Source organism: Pseudoliparis swirei, chromosome 8 (genome assembly GCF_029220125.1).
Source record: "Pseudoliparis swirei isolate HS2019 ecotype Mariana Trench chromosome 8, NWPU_hadal_v1, whole genome shotgun sequence".
NCBI lineage: Eukaryota > Metazoa > Chordata > Actinopteri > Perciformes > Liparidae > Pseudoliparis > Pseudoliparis swirei.
The window spans coordinates 3,335,534-3,347,678 of record NC_079395.1 but is presented as its reverse complement, the minus strand read 5'-3'; the positions used below and the strand labels follow the sequence as shown (position 1 = coordinate 3,347,678).

Here is a 12,145-nt window from a genome sequence, read left to right as displayed (position 1 = left end):
CGTCATCAAAATGCCATCAGAAGGAACAGCGGAGACGGAGCGTATGCAATGTTTGAGAGTTGCTACTCACATGAAGGATCGCTCTCTTTATCCCCCCCCCCCCCCCCTCAAATCACCAACATCAAAGTAAAACAGAGTACCACCAGGGAGAGGTGAGAGGAGAGAGGATTCCCGGGTAATCAATATCTTTGATGCCTCTGATGACGCCTCTCTGATGTGCTGTTGTGGTGGTCAATGTGGAGTTTTTTTACTCCGACTTCTCGATCTCCTCCTCCCATCACCCATGAGATCGGAGTGTGTTCTTACTTTGGCTAAAGGAGAAGAGGTCGATGGGGAGCGAAGGCCCCTAATGTTTTATATATATATATATATACATATATATATATATACATATATATTTAACCCTTGTGTTGCCTTAGGGTCAATTTCACCCGAATCAATATTACACCCTCGTGTCGCTTTAGGATTAATTTGACCCCATTCAATGTTTAATGTCGGTGTTCTTTCGGTAGTCAACAAACAAACATAAAGTGCCTCACACTTAAACTTGGAAAACAATATTAATTCTAATAATTTTCTGGAGGTTTTAATTGCTGGCGTCAAATTGAACCCAAAGGGTAAAATATGTTAGTAAATATAAAGGTAACAGGAGGGTGAAACATTGAATCGGGTCAAAATGACCCTAAGGCGACAGGAGGGTTAAAATACTAAAAACCCACGGAACTGTCCGGCTTCTATCTTGTCTCTTATATTTTTTATTATTATGATATATATTTAACAAATAATACAAATATATAAATATATATATATATATATAAATAATAAAAACGTAAACCTAAAATAGAGCCTTGATATACACATAAATTGAAATAAATATAGATATAGGTTGGAAAAAGTGCCATCATTCGACATCTTTTAAGAAAGAGGCTATTTTCTTAAATTTTTTAATCATTTAAATAATACAATACGTTAGTTTGGTATGGGGAATAACATTATTGCTATTCTCACCCTGCAAAATTGACTTTTTATTTATCTCCGTAGGTTATATATATATATATATATATACGTATGTATATATACAGGACTGTCTCAGAAAATTAGAATATTGTGATAAAGTTCTTTATTTTCTGTAATGCAATTAAAAAAATAAAAATGTCATGCATTCTGGATTCATTACAAATCAACTGAAATATTGCAAGCCTTTTATTCTTTTAATATTGCTGATTATGGCTTACAGCTTAAGAAAACTCTAAAATCCTATCTCATAAAATTTGAATATTTCCTCAGACCAAGTTAAAAAAAAGATTTATAACAGCAAAACAAAATCAAACATTTGAAAATGTGTTTCCAGGTGTTTCGAGTTAATTAGACGATTCAAGTGATTTGTTTAATACCCTACTAGTATACTTTTTCATGATATTCTAATATTTAAGGATATTTGAGTTTTCTTAAGCTGTAAGCCATAATCAGCAATATTAAAAGAATAAAAGGCTTGCAATATTTCAGTTGATTTGTAATGAATCCAGAATGCATGACATTTTTGTTTTTTTAATTGCATTACAGAAAATAAAGAACTTTATCACAATATTCTAATTTTCTGAGACAGTCCTGTATATATATACATATATACGTATATATACGTATATATATATATATATATATATAAATAATTGTGTACTATTATCTTTGACCACTTGATGGCGGTGCAAGCAACACGATCCTCAGATTACATGTTACAAAGATAAACTAAGAGGTCATTCAAAGGTCAACGCTTAAGATGTGCTTAATAAATGAGTATTAATGACCATCATTTGTGATATATACAGGACTGTCTCAGAAAATTAGAATATTGTGATGAAGTTCTTTATTTTCTGTAATGCAATTTAAAAAACAAAAATGTCATGCATTCTGGATTCATTACAAATCAACTGAAATATTGCAAGCCTTTTATTCTTTTAATATTGCTGATTATGGCTTACAGCTTAAGAAAACTCTAAAATCCTATCTCATAAAATTTTAATATTTCCTCAGACCAAGTAAAAAAAAAGATTTATAACAGCTGAGTGTTTGTCAAGGCTCAGGAAACCCTTGCAGGTGTTTCGAGTTAATTAGACAATTCAAGTGATTTGTTTAATACCCTACTAGTATACTTTTTCATGATATTCTAATATTTAGAGATAGGATATTTGAGTTTTCTTAAGCTGTAAACCATAATCAGCAATAAATCAGAATAAAAGGCTTGCAATATTTCAGTTGATTTGTAATGAATCCAGAATGCATGACATTTTTGTTTTTTGAATTGCATTACAGAAAATAAAGAACTTCATCACAATATTCTAATTTTCTGAGACAGTCCTGTATATATATATATTCGGTAAATTGTTATCATTTAATTTCTGATCTCATTAAAATATGTTTTAATTGTACAGCATGCAGTGATATTCTAGACCAGGGGTGGCCAACCAGTCAGAGACTAAGAGCCACATTTTTTACTGTGTTACCGCAAAGAGCCACATCATACACATATGTGCGCGCACACGCACACGCACACGCACACGCACACGCACACACACACACACACACACACACACACACACACACACACACACACACACACCTCTGATCAGCCAGATTTATTGTAAATGTCACACACCAACATGATGACAAACTGTACCTGCTTTTCTGCCTGGCTTTTCAAAGCGACCAACTTGTTCTTGCGAAGTTCCGTCCCTTTTGGAAATTCCTGTTCGATGTTAGGGTGGAGTGAGCTGAAGTGACGCTGAAGATTTGAAGCTTTGAAATGCGCTAATGCTGCGTGACATATAAGGCAGATCGGCTTGCCATTACGTTTAACAAAAAAATATAAACTCTCCCACTCTGGCAAAAACGACCTGTGTTCTTCTTCATATTTTCATTTCAAGAGGTAACTTGACGGAAATTGTTTACAACACAAATGATGGCACACCAAAGATTCTCTCGTCGCTCGTTTGACGTCACTCAACCAGGCTTACATGGTCAGTGTGCCATCTAGCTGTAGGGGGAGTGAATGACAGCGCCAGCCAAGCATTTTTGACGCATGTCATGTGACAGCTCCTGAAGAGCCGCATGAAACTAGTTAAAGAGCCGCATGAGGCTCGCGAGCCGCGTGTTGGCCACCCCTGTTCTAGACAATAAATCCCTTTCCTCTTCCACCTTGACGTGACAAACCAGTGAGTGCAGCCAGGTTCCTAAATCCAACGTAACAACGCCAGAAAATGTCATAACATGCTCACCTGAGTGCAAAATGTAATAAAAGCTGATCATGTAATAACTTAATCAATAATGCAATTTTTCAGACCTGATCAACATGCCATGACATTTATTATCAGTCGACATAAACCCGGTTGGATCTTATTATAGATCACACAACACCGCGCTGCCTCTCACGTGACTGGGATTCTGCCAAGAGCACACCGCTAACAGCGTTGTCTCTGTGTGTACTGTCTCTTTAAGGACCCTGTCTTGTGTGGATGTGGTTTAACGCGTGTTCGGGGTCCCCGAGTTTTGCATGTCCGACCTCTTGACCTCCACCAGTGACAGTGGAGGCATTTCCTCGAGCATGCGACCGCCCGCTGGCCGCCCTCTGCCGTCGTTTGTGCACCTCTGGGTCGCCTCAAATACCAACGAGGAAGAAGACCGAGAGGGGTCATGCGTTAGGGTCACGGCTAAATAGAGAAAAACATAAAGCACAATGCTCACAGAGCGCAACTAACAAAACAGTTTTATCTCCAAGGGGAAAATGAAATACATGCAGACGGTGGCCAGAGGGGTTGAGGGTCTTGTGTCATCCGAGCTGGGGTTGTTCCTGAGTCAGAGGTCAGAGGTCAGAGGTCAGAGTGTCTGTTGTGGCTGCCGGCACTCAGTCATCCAGACAACAGCTTCGTGAAGGTCAAGGCCTGTGTGTAGCTCGGGGGTGTTGTCAACGAGAAGAATCATCTCAGTAGCAATCGGTTGCAACACATATCTAAGTTTATTATTATTAATTAAACCGAATAGCATTCGGTAAGCCGGCATAAAAATAAAATAAAAACTACATATTGATTTTTTTTTTTTTACGAACCAGACGGTTGATTTTTGATCCGTTGTTTTAGCTGTGTAAGAACCGTCTTTTCCTTCATGAACCCAGGTTTCACAATGTTAAATTACGTCCCTACAGTTAGCTGTCTAGTAACTACGCCTACACCATAGTAGTTAGCTAACTACTAGCTAACTACTAGCTAGCTAACGCCTACACCCGTCCCTCCATAACAGTTGGCCAACTACTTTTCTGACCAAAACAATCCAGTGAATCTTCCTCTAGACCACAACAGCTCTTCCTCTAATGGTCCAGCAGTCTCTGTCCAATGAAGGTCACAAATGGCCACGCGGTCGCCTACACCCACGCCCTCTTGTCTTGAGACGCTCCGCCCCCGGGCTGCTGTCGGACGCCCCGAGGCGAGGGCGTCCTGGGGCCGGGCGCTCTGTCGGGGCGGCGGCACGGCGGAGCTCTCAGGTGGCCGTCGAGGACGAAGTGAGTGGGCGCCGGAGGAGCGCAGGTGCGAGCGGGCGTCCGAGACGCCTCCGCGTATTTGCCGTCCGGCCTCGCAGCGTCAGCCTCCGCCTTCGCATGGAGAGCGTCACCGTTCGGCACAACGGCGGCACGCACTTCCTCTTCGAGGCCGACTCTCCCGCCGGGTGAGACGTCGGCGTCCTCGGCCGTGGTCGTCGTGGTGATCATGCTGCTCCGCTCCCCTTTGCTCGTCGTCTCCTACGTCAGATTCTCTCTCTTCCTCCTCCTCCTCCTCCTCCTCCTCCTCCTCCACATCACCATGGCGCCTCGTAGCAGAGGAAGCGCCGCGGGACGGACGAGCCGAAGAGGAGGAACTGGCCCGCGGCGAAGACCACCTCCAGGAGGATGCGCAGGAGCACGACCAGGAAGTAGGCGCAGTAGAAGCGCCGCGGCAGCACCCTGTGCACGACGTAGGTGGCGAACAGCGCGTGGGGGAGGCAGAGCAGGACGAGGTGGACGAGCCAGAGGCGCAGGACGGAGACGGGGGCGAGCGCGTCGAAGCACACGGTGGAGCAGCCCGGCTGCACGGTGTTGCACACGAGCCTCTCCTGCTCGTCGCCGAAGAGGGTGGAGCCGGCCAGCAGGAGGAGGAGCAGGCGGAGCGCCAGCATCAGCACCCACCACGTGTTGCCTTGTCGGGGGAAAGAGGGAACGAGAGATTGAACGGATGAAAAAAGAATAGGATGTACACTACCGTTCAAAAGTTTGGGGTCACTTAGAAATGTCTTTATTTTTCAAAGAAAAGCACTGTTTTTTCAATAAAGATAACATTAATCAGAAATACACTCTCTACATTGTTAATGTGGTAAATGACTATTCTAGGTGGAAACGTCTGGTTTCTAATGAAATATCTCCATAGGTGTATAGAGGCCCATTTCCATCAACTATCACTCCAGTGTTCTAATGGTACATTGTGTTTGATAATCGCCTTAGAAGACTAATGTCTGATTAGAAAACCCGTGTGCAATTATGTTAGCACAGCTGAAAACAGTTATGCTGGTGATATAAGCTATACAACTGGCCTTCCTTTGAGCTTGAAGTTTGAAGAACAAAATTAATACTTCAAATATTAATCATTATTTCTAACCTCGTCAATGTCTTGACTATATTTTCTATTCAATTTTCAATTCATTTGATAAAAAAAAGTGAGTTTTCATGGAAGACACGAAATTGTCTGGATGACCCCAAACTTTTGAACGGTAGTGTATATGGTGGAAAAAAATAATTAAATGTAAAAAAACACATTTTTAAAAAATGATTATTGTTTATTATTCATTAATATCTAGACAAAAAAACTGAAAATAGAAGAAAATTACATAATACAAATGTTTTAATTATAAAAAAGGCCAGGAAGAATAAATGGATCTTAAATTGTTCTGTAATGCATCTACACTGTTAATTATTCCAAGGATTTCACAAGATTTAACTGTAATTATTTCATATAAAATACGGTATTATCATGGCACAGTAATTAACAAGTGGCACGGCGATATAGCCCGTTTATATACCGGCATTTTCACAATAAAATACAGAAAGATTTTAACGGTAACTTCCGGTGAACGCAATGCAACCGGTAGCCGGTAATTCACTGTAAATGTGTTATCCAATACTTTGAGTTTTATTCGTCATTATATGGAAAATAAAAACCACGTATGCTTTAATTCTAATATCGTGAACCGTCAAAAGAAAAACCAACGTACCCACGAAGGAGACATTGTGACTCATCGTGACGAAGAGTAGATCTCTGGCTCCCATCGTCCCCATCGAGGACAAATTAGGCGGGAAAAAAATAATAATAATCCAGTTGAGCGAGACGCTCCCGAGCCGCCGTCGAAGTTCCAGAACAACACGGCGCCCGGACCCTCCACGCCGTCCCCTCTGGGGTCCGCGGAGGCCGGGACCCGCGGAGGGAGCTATTCTTACCGGGCTGCCATCAAAGCATTGTTGGGATGTCGAAGCACCTGACTGGGCGAGAGCTCGTAATAATAGAAGAATCATAAATTAAAAAAAATGCAAATCAACACGTCCGTAAATATATTTTATCTCTTGATACATTACATAAAGGTCCTTTGTGCTAAATAATTATCTTTAAGACAAATTAGAAGAAGAAAAAAAACATGATAATGTGTCAGCAGCAATTACATTTGGAATTAAATGAACAATGTAAAGACTAAATTCATAGTATATTATCTTCTTTGTTTTTTAAAATAATAATAATTTTGGAGTCTTTGTGTTTCATATCTTTTCTTCCAGCACCGGCTGGTTTCTTGTGAGTCGTGAGAGTCACACACTTTAAATAAAGTGAAATAAAGACACTTGGAGAAGCAGCCGTCGAGCCCAAGACGGGGGATCTTTCTTTATTTTCCAAAAGCACTGTAGAAGTAATGTTATCTAGCAATATTCTAATGAAACAATGAAAAATAGGAACAAAGCAGGCCTGTGGCTATTGGTTTGAGTGTTACAGGCGTGGTATGTGTGCTGCTAAATAAGGCAATATTAAATAAGGCAATATTATTTTTTTGTTAAAGGCTTTACAATTCAATCCAATTGTATTGCAATCACAATACATGTTATGTGTGTAGAATGAAAAAAATGTATTAAATATAGCCGTGGTGCCGACACGTCATATTCTACCGATGACGCAAAACATTTGTTTTGGTGCAGATTTCTGCCGAGAATCTAATTTTTTTCACCGAAAAATGAGAGTAATGATGTGAAAATGACCCTCCCCTCTTTTACTGCAAAACAATTTAATCACAGTTCGATTTTTTTTTTTAGCAGAAATCTCAAATCCAATTGAGGAGTTGGGTGACCTGACCTTTTTTAATGTTTCATAAACACCTTTCAGAAGTCCTGTTAATATATAACTGATGAGTACTGAACCAGAACCTTCTGGTTTAGCCTTTATTTCATGTTACAGTTTAAAATAAAATAAAAAGTGTACGTAATTGTGTAGTTTATCGCGTTTTCTTTTAATACTCCCATCTCTCTCCTGTTTCTGTTGTCACTTTCTTTGTAATAATATTTAGTCTCAACCCAAAGTTCACACGGAGGAGCATCACGACGGATCAGAAGAGCAGACGGACTGCCTCAGAAATACCGAAAACCTCGAATATAAATATCCCCCAAAGGAGAAAACTCGCCGACGCTTTCGGTCGTCTAAGAAATGTGAAAAGGGAATAAATAAGCGGTAGAAAAAAAAACAGTACAACACTTAATGTTTGTGTAAATCGTGCGGTGCGTTCAAATCCATATAATACGAAGGCAGGTTGGGTCAGATCCTTCCAATTAGACACAACCGAGGGGAAGTTGAACGACAGCTTCCTCTCAGGCAACGGGTGAAGGCTCCCCCCCCCCAAAAAAACCCTCCTGGTTTCACCTTCACGCCTCCAGTTCCAAGGTGTGACGAAGGCCCTGAAGCCGATCTCAGGTTTCAGTCTGTCATCCAGAAGTGAAGGTTTCCAATCTCGGCGTGTGTGTGTTTGTGTGTGTGTGTGTGTGTGTGTGTGTTAGGAGAGGATTGCAGGCACCCATCTGATCCCGCACAGATTGTCCGTGCTGGCGGAGCGCTTCTTCGCAGCTCTGCGAGCGTCCTTGAACCTGTCGTCAGACAGCCTGGAAATAGCCTGAAGAGGAGAGAGGACATGGGAAGGTTGTTTTAAATTATTATTATTATTATTATTATTATTATTATTATTATGAATTCCACTTTCTTTGCCGTGTGTGTGATCGGTTTCCACCCTCCGGTCGACACCGTTAGCTCAGTCTGCGTCGTTGTGGTTGTTGTTGCGCCGTTAGCTGGCTCGGCCGTGTCGCCATGTTGAGAGCCGTAAGGAGACAATCCCTCAATCATAGATAAGGTCTGGATTTCAAATGTCGCACCTTCTTTAAGATCCCGTCACACTATCGTCTCACGGTCAGTCAGATCAGTCAGAAATGAGGGTATATTCAATTATTTTGGGGGTTTTCTTACCACATAAAGATTTGTCAAATCCATCCGCTACAGGATTTTTTTAATTAGTATTTATTCTTTTTAGATTTCATTTTCACAATAAAACAGCACAGTGCGTCTCTTTCTTTCTTTCCTTTTTTTTCAGTTTAAGCACCAAAAATATAATGTAAACGTATTTATTCCTGCTTTAGATTGTCAACACATTGTGTTGTGTAGTTAGAAAATAAAATCCTGTGTTAAAAAAAAAGCACTGCCTTCTACTACAGTGTATTTCTCGATACTACCAGTAGGGGGCGCCAAAGTGTCAACCTTCAAATTCTACACATTTCAGCTTTCCAGGTTTTTTTAGTGACTGAATAAAAGGGGGGAATAAACATGAAGGAAGGAGAAGGGGAAGCGGCCGTGGGGCGGTCGGCGGCCTCACCTCCAGCTTGTGGGCCTTGTCCCTGCTGAGCGGCTCCAGGGGGAAGCTCAAGTCGTTGGACTCCGACAGCGACCGCAGGTCGAAGTAATACTTGGCGTAGACGCTGGACGGCACGTTGATGTTGAACTGCAGCAGCTCCAGAAACTGACGCTCCAACTCGTTCCTGTCGAAGAGGGGAATGAGCGGGAGCTTCATCACGATATAGATGTTGATATAGATATAGATATACTGGAGAGATAGATATAGATATAGATATACTGTAGATATAGATATACTGGAGAGATAGATATACAGACAGTACCGTCTCCAGCTGTCTGCTGTTTACCTCTCTAAGGTCAACAATAGCGAGAGACGTTAAGTCCTCTGATGAAATCGTTGACGTCAGACCAAAATTTCGTGGGATTCATCTTCGTCGTCCCTTCCCGATGTAGAGCTCCCCCGATAATCCCGATGCGAATCGGAACCAAGGTCCGACGTCGTCATAAAGTTCGGTATGAATCGGACCCGGCATGTCGGAGAAGTGGCCAATTGTATGTTTTCCACCAAATTCAAAATGGCCGGAAAATCTAAGGAGGCGGAGCTTAAGGGTCTGAGAGGCTTTTTCTGTAGAGCAGGTGGAGATGGACATTCTAGGTGTGGGGCGTCGGCGGTCAAACTTTGAGGGGGCGCTAGAGAACAATTTTTTAAATCAAAAATGTTACGTCTATATCACAGGAGTCAAACACAAGGCCCTCGGCCTGAATCCGGGCTCGCCACGTCAATTTCTGTGGCCCCTGACGGCTTGACAGACATATAATCACCTTTTCTTGGAAGAAATATGTGAAAAATATCCTGTGCTTTTATTTTGAAGGTTTCAAATTAAATGGATTTATGTGATAATAATAGAGAAATGTTCTTAAAATATTTCTCCACTCAAATTAACGATAATCAAATGCAAAGAGAGTTATGTAACAATATGTTGGGGAGTTGTTTATTCAGAGTTTCAGGTAGCCGGCCCTTTAAGAGGGCGGCCATGATGCTGATGTGGCCCACGGACAAAGTTTGACAAGCTCGCCACATGTTGTGAGTTTTCGAGCTTGGAAAATACCAAAAAAATGCGCCCAATGTAAAAAATATCATTTAAATAATCTAATAATAATAATAATAGGCCTAGCGGACACACATGGGTCCTTTGAACTCACATGTCCTCCACCGTGATCTCCTTGAGGATCTGGCAGTAGTCCACGTTCCAGACCGCCTGGTCGTCCCAGACCTTGGAGGCCAGCAGGATGGCGCCCAGGACGATCCTCTTCCAGTTCCCCGGACCGATGTGGATCTCCGCGTAGGTCAGGAGCCTCTCCAGGTAGATCTGGACTCAACACGGTAAAAAAACCATGGTTTGAGCCAATAAAAAAAACTTGGAGGACGATGGAGGAGGTCGGTTGAGAATGACCTCACCAGCGTGACGATGGCGCACTCGGCGGTGAGCCGAGCCGACGTGAACAGAGTCCGCACGAACCGGTAGATCTGCTTCTGATCGGGGGGGCGGCGGTCGTAGTCCAGAGGAACCTCCGACTTCTGGGGGAGGAGGTGGAGGGAGGAGGTGGAGGGAGGAGGTGGAGGGAAGAGACGGAGGGAGGAGGTGGAGGGAAGAGGTGGAGGGAGGAGGTGGAGGGAGGAGGTGGAGGGAAGAGATGGAGGGAGGAGGTGGAGGGAAGAGACGGAGGGAGGAGGTGGAGGGAAGAGGTGGAGGGAGGAGGTGGAGGGAGGAGGTGGAGGGAAGAGATGGAGGGAGGAGGTGGAGGGAAGAGGTGGAGGGAAGAGGTGGGGGGAAGAGATGGAGGGAGGAGGTGGAGGGAAGAGGTGGAGGGAGAGGAGGTGGAGGGAGGAGGTGGAGGGAGGAGGGAGGAGGTGGAGGGAAGAGGTGGAGGGAGGAGATGGAGGGAAGAGGTGGAGGGAGGAGGTGGAGGGAGGAGATGGAGGGAAGAGGTGGAGGGAGGAGGTGGAGGGAAGAGGTGGAGGGAGAGGATGTGGAGGGAGGAGGTGGAGGGAGGAGATGGAGGGAAGAGGTGGAGGGAGGAGGTGGAGGGAGGAGGTGGAGGGAAGAGGTGGAGGGAAGAGGTGGAGGGAGGAGGTGGAGGGAGGAGGTGGAGGGAAGAGGTGGAGGGAGGAGGTGGATGGAAGAGGTGGAGGGAGGAGGTGGAGGGAAGAGGTGGAAGGAGGAGGTGGAGGGAGGAGGTGGAGGGAAGAGGTGGAGGGAAGAGGTGGAGGGAGGAGGTGGAGGGAGGAGGTGGAGGGAAGAGGTGGAAGGAGGAGGTGGAGGGAGGAGGTGGAGGGAAGAGGTGGAAGGAGGAGGTGGAGGGAAGAGGTGGAGGGAAGAGGTGGAGGGAAGAGGTGGAGGGAAGAGGTGGAAGGAGGAGGTGGAGGGAAGAGGTGGAGGGAAGAGTTGGAGGGAAGAGGTGGAGGGAAGAGGTGGAGGGAGGAGATGGAGGGAAGAGGTGGAGGGAGGAGGTGGAGGGAAGAGGTGGAAGGAGGAGGTGGAGGGAGGAGGTGGAGGCGTCAAGAGGAGGAAGACTTCCACGTGGAGGTTTTGAGGCTCAGGAACAATCCGAACACTAAGCCGGTAAAATTACGTTAATTTAATTTAATTTAATTTAACGTGACTTCAAATAAAAGCTCAATAATCCAGATGTCGTTTCCATGACGACGCCTTACAGAAAGAGGATGGTGCTTCTCATCAAAGATCTCCTGCAGCGCTCCTCCCTCCAGCTCCCTGCCAGGAGGACAGAGGAGAGGATTTCAACAACAAAGACATCATGGAAAGCTGTTGACTTGGTTAAAATGTATTTATTAACCGATTAACAAAAACACTAAGAACTCAATGTGATTTAAAAGCTGTTTTTTCTTTTAATTGCGACAAAATTCTATGTATTTTTTCTTATATGATAAAACAAATCTTGAAATTATTGCACTTATAATTAAATGTGATTTAAAAGCTGATATTATATTTAAAAAATTCTGAAATAATAAAACTATTATTTTTCATTTATTTATTTGGAGATGATAACATGTTACACAAAACATCTCATATGGTTCTGAATTAAGAATATTAAAAAATATATATCTTTAAAAAGGACGAGTGTGTAGGATTAAAGCTTCATTTACACAGAAAAAAAAGAAAATATATTCAGAATATTCTTTT

At 43.2% G+C, this 12,145-nt stretch overlaps 1 protein-coding gene and 1 pseudogene across 1 annotated transcript in view; both read right to left on the bottom strand.

Annotated features, from left to right (window-relative positions):
* Window positions 1-4,411: 4,411 nt before the first annotated feature.
* LOC130198375 (gap junction delta-3 protein-like) lies at window positions 4,412-6,343 on the bottom strand (annotated as a pseudogene).
* A 571-nt stretch (window positions 6,344-6,914) lies between these two features.
* The window catches only part of LOC130197908 (cyclin-Y-like), a 16,584-nt gene continuing 11,353 nt past the window's right edge, over window positions 6,915-12,145 (bottom strand). The window contains exons 6-10 of the mRNA XM_056420885.1: window positions 11,659-11,716; window positions 10,402-10,521; window positions 10,146-10,312; window positions 8,965-9,127; window positions 6,915-8,214 (exon numbers count right to left, since the gene is read on the bottom strand). Of these exons, the coding sequence (XP_056276860.1) occupies window positions 8,098-8,214; window positions 8,965-9,127; window positions 10,146-10,312; window positions 10,402-10,521; window positions 11,659-11,716 (625 nt within the window). The 3' untranslated portion in view covers window positions 6,915-8,097. The remainder of the gene's footprint in view (window positions 8,215-8,964; window positions 9,128-10,145; window positions 10,313-10,401; window positions 10,522-11,658; window positions 11,717-12,145) is intronic.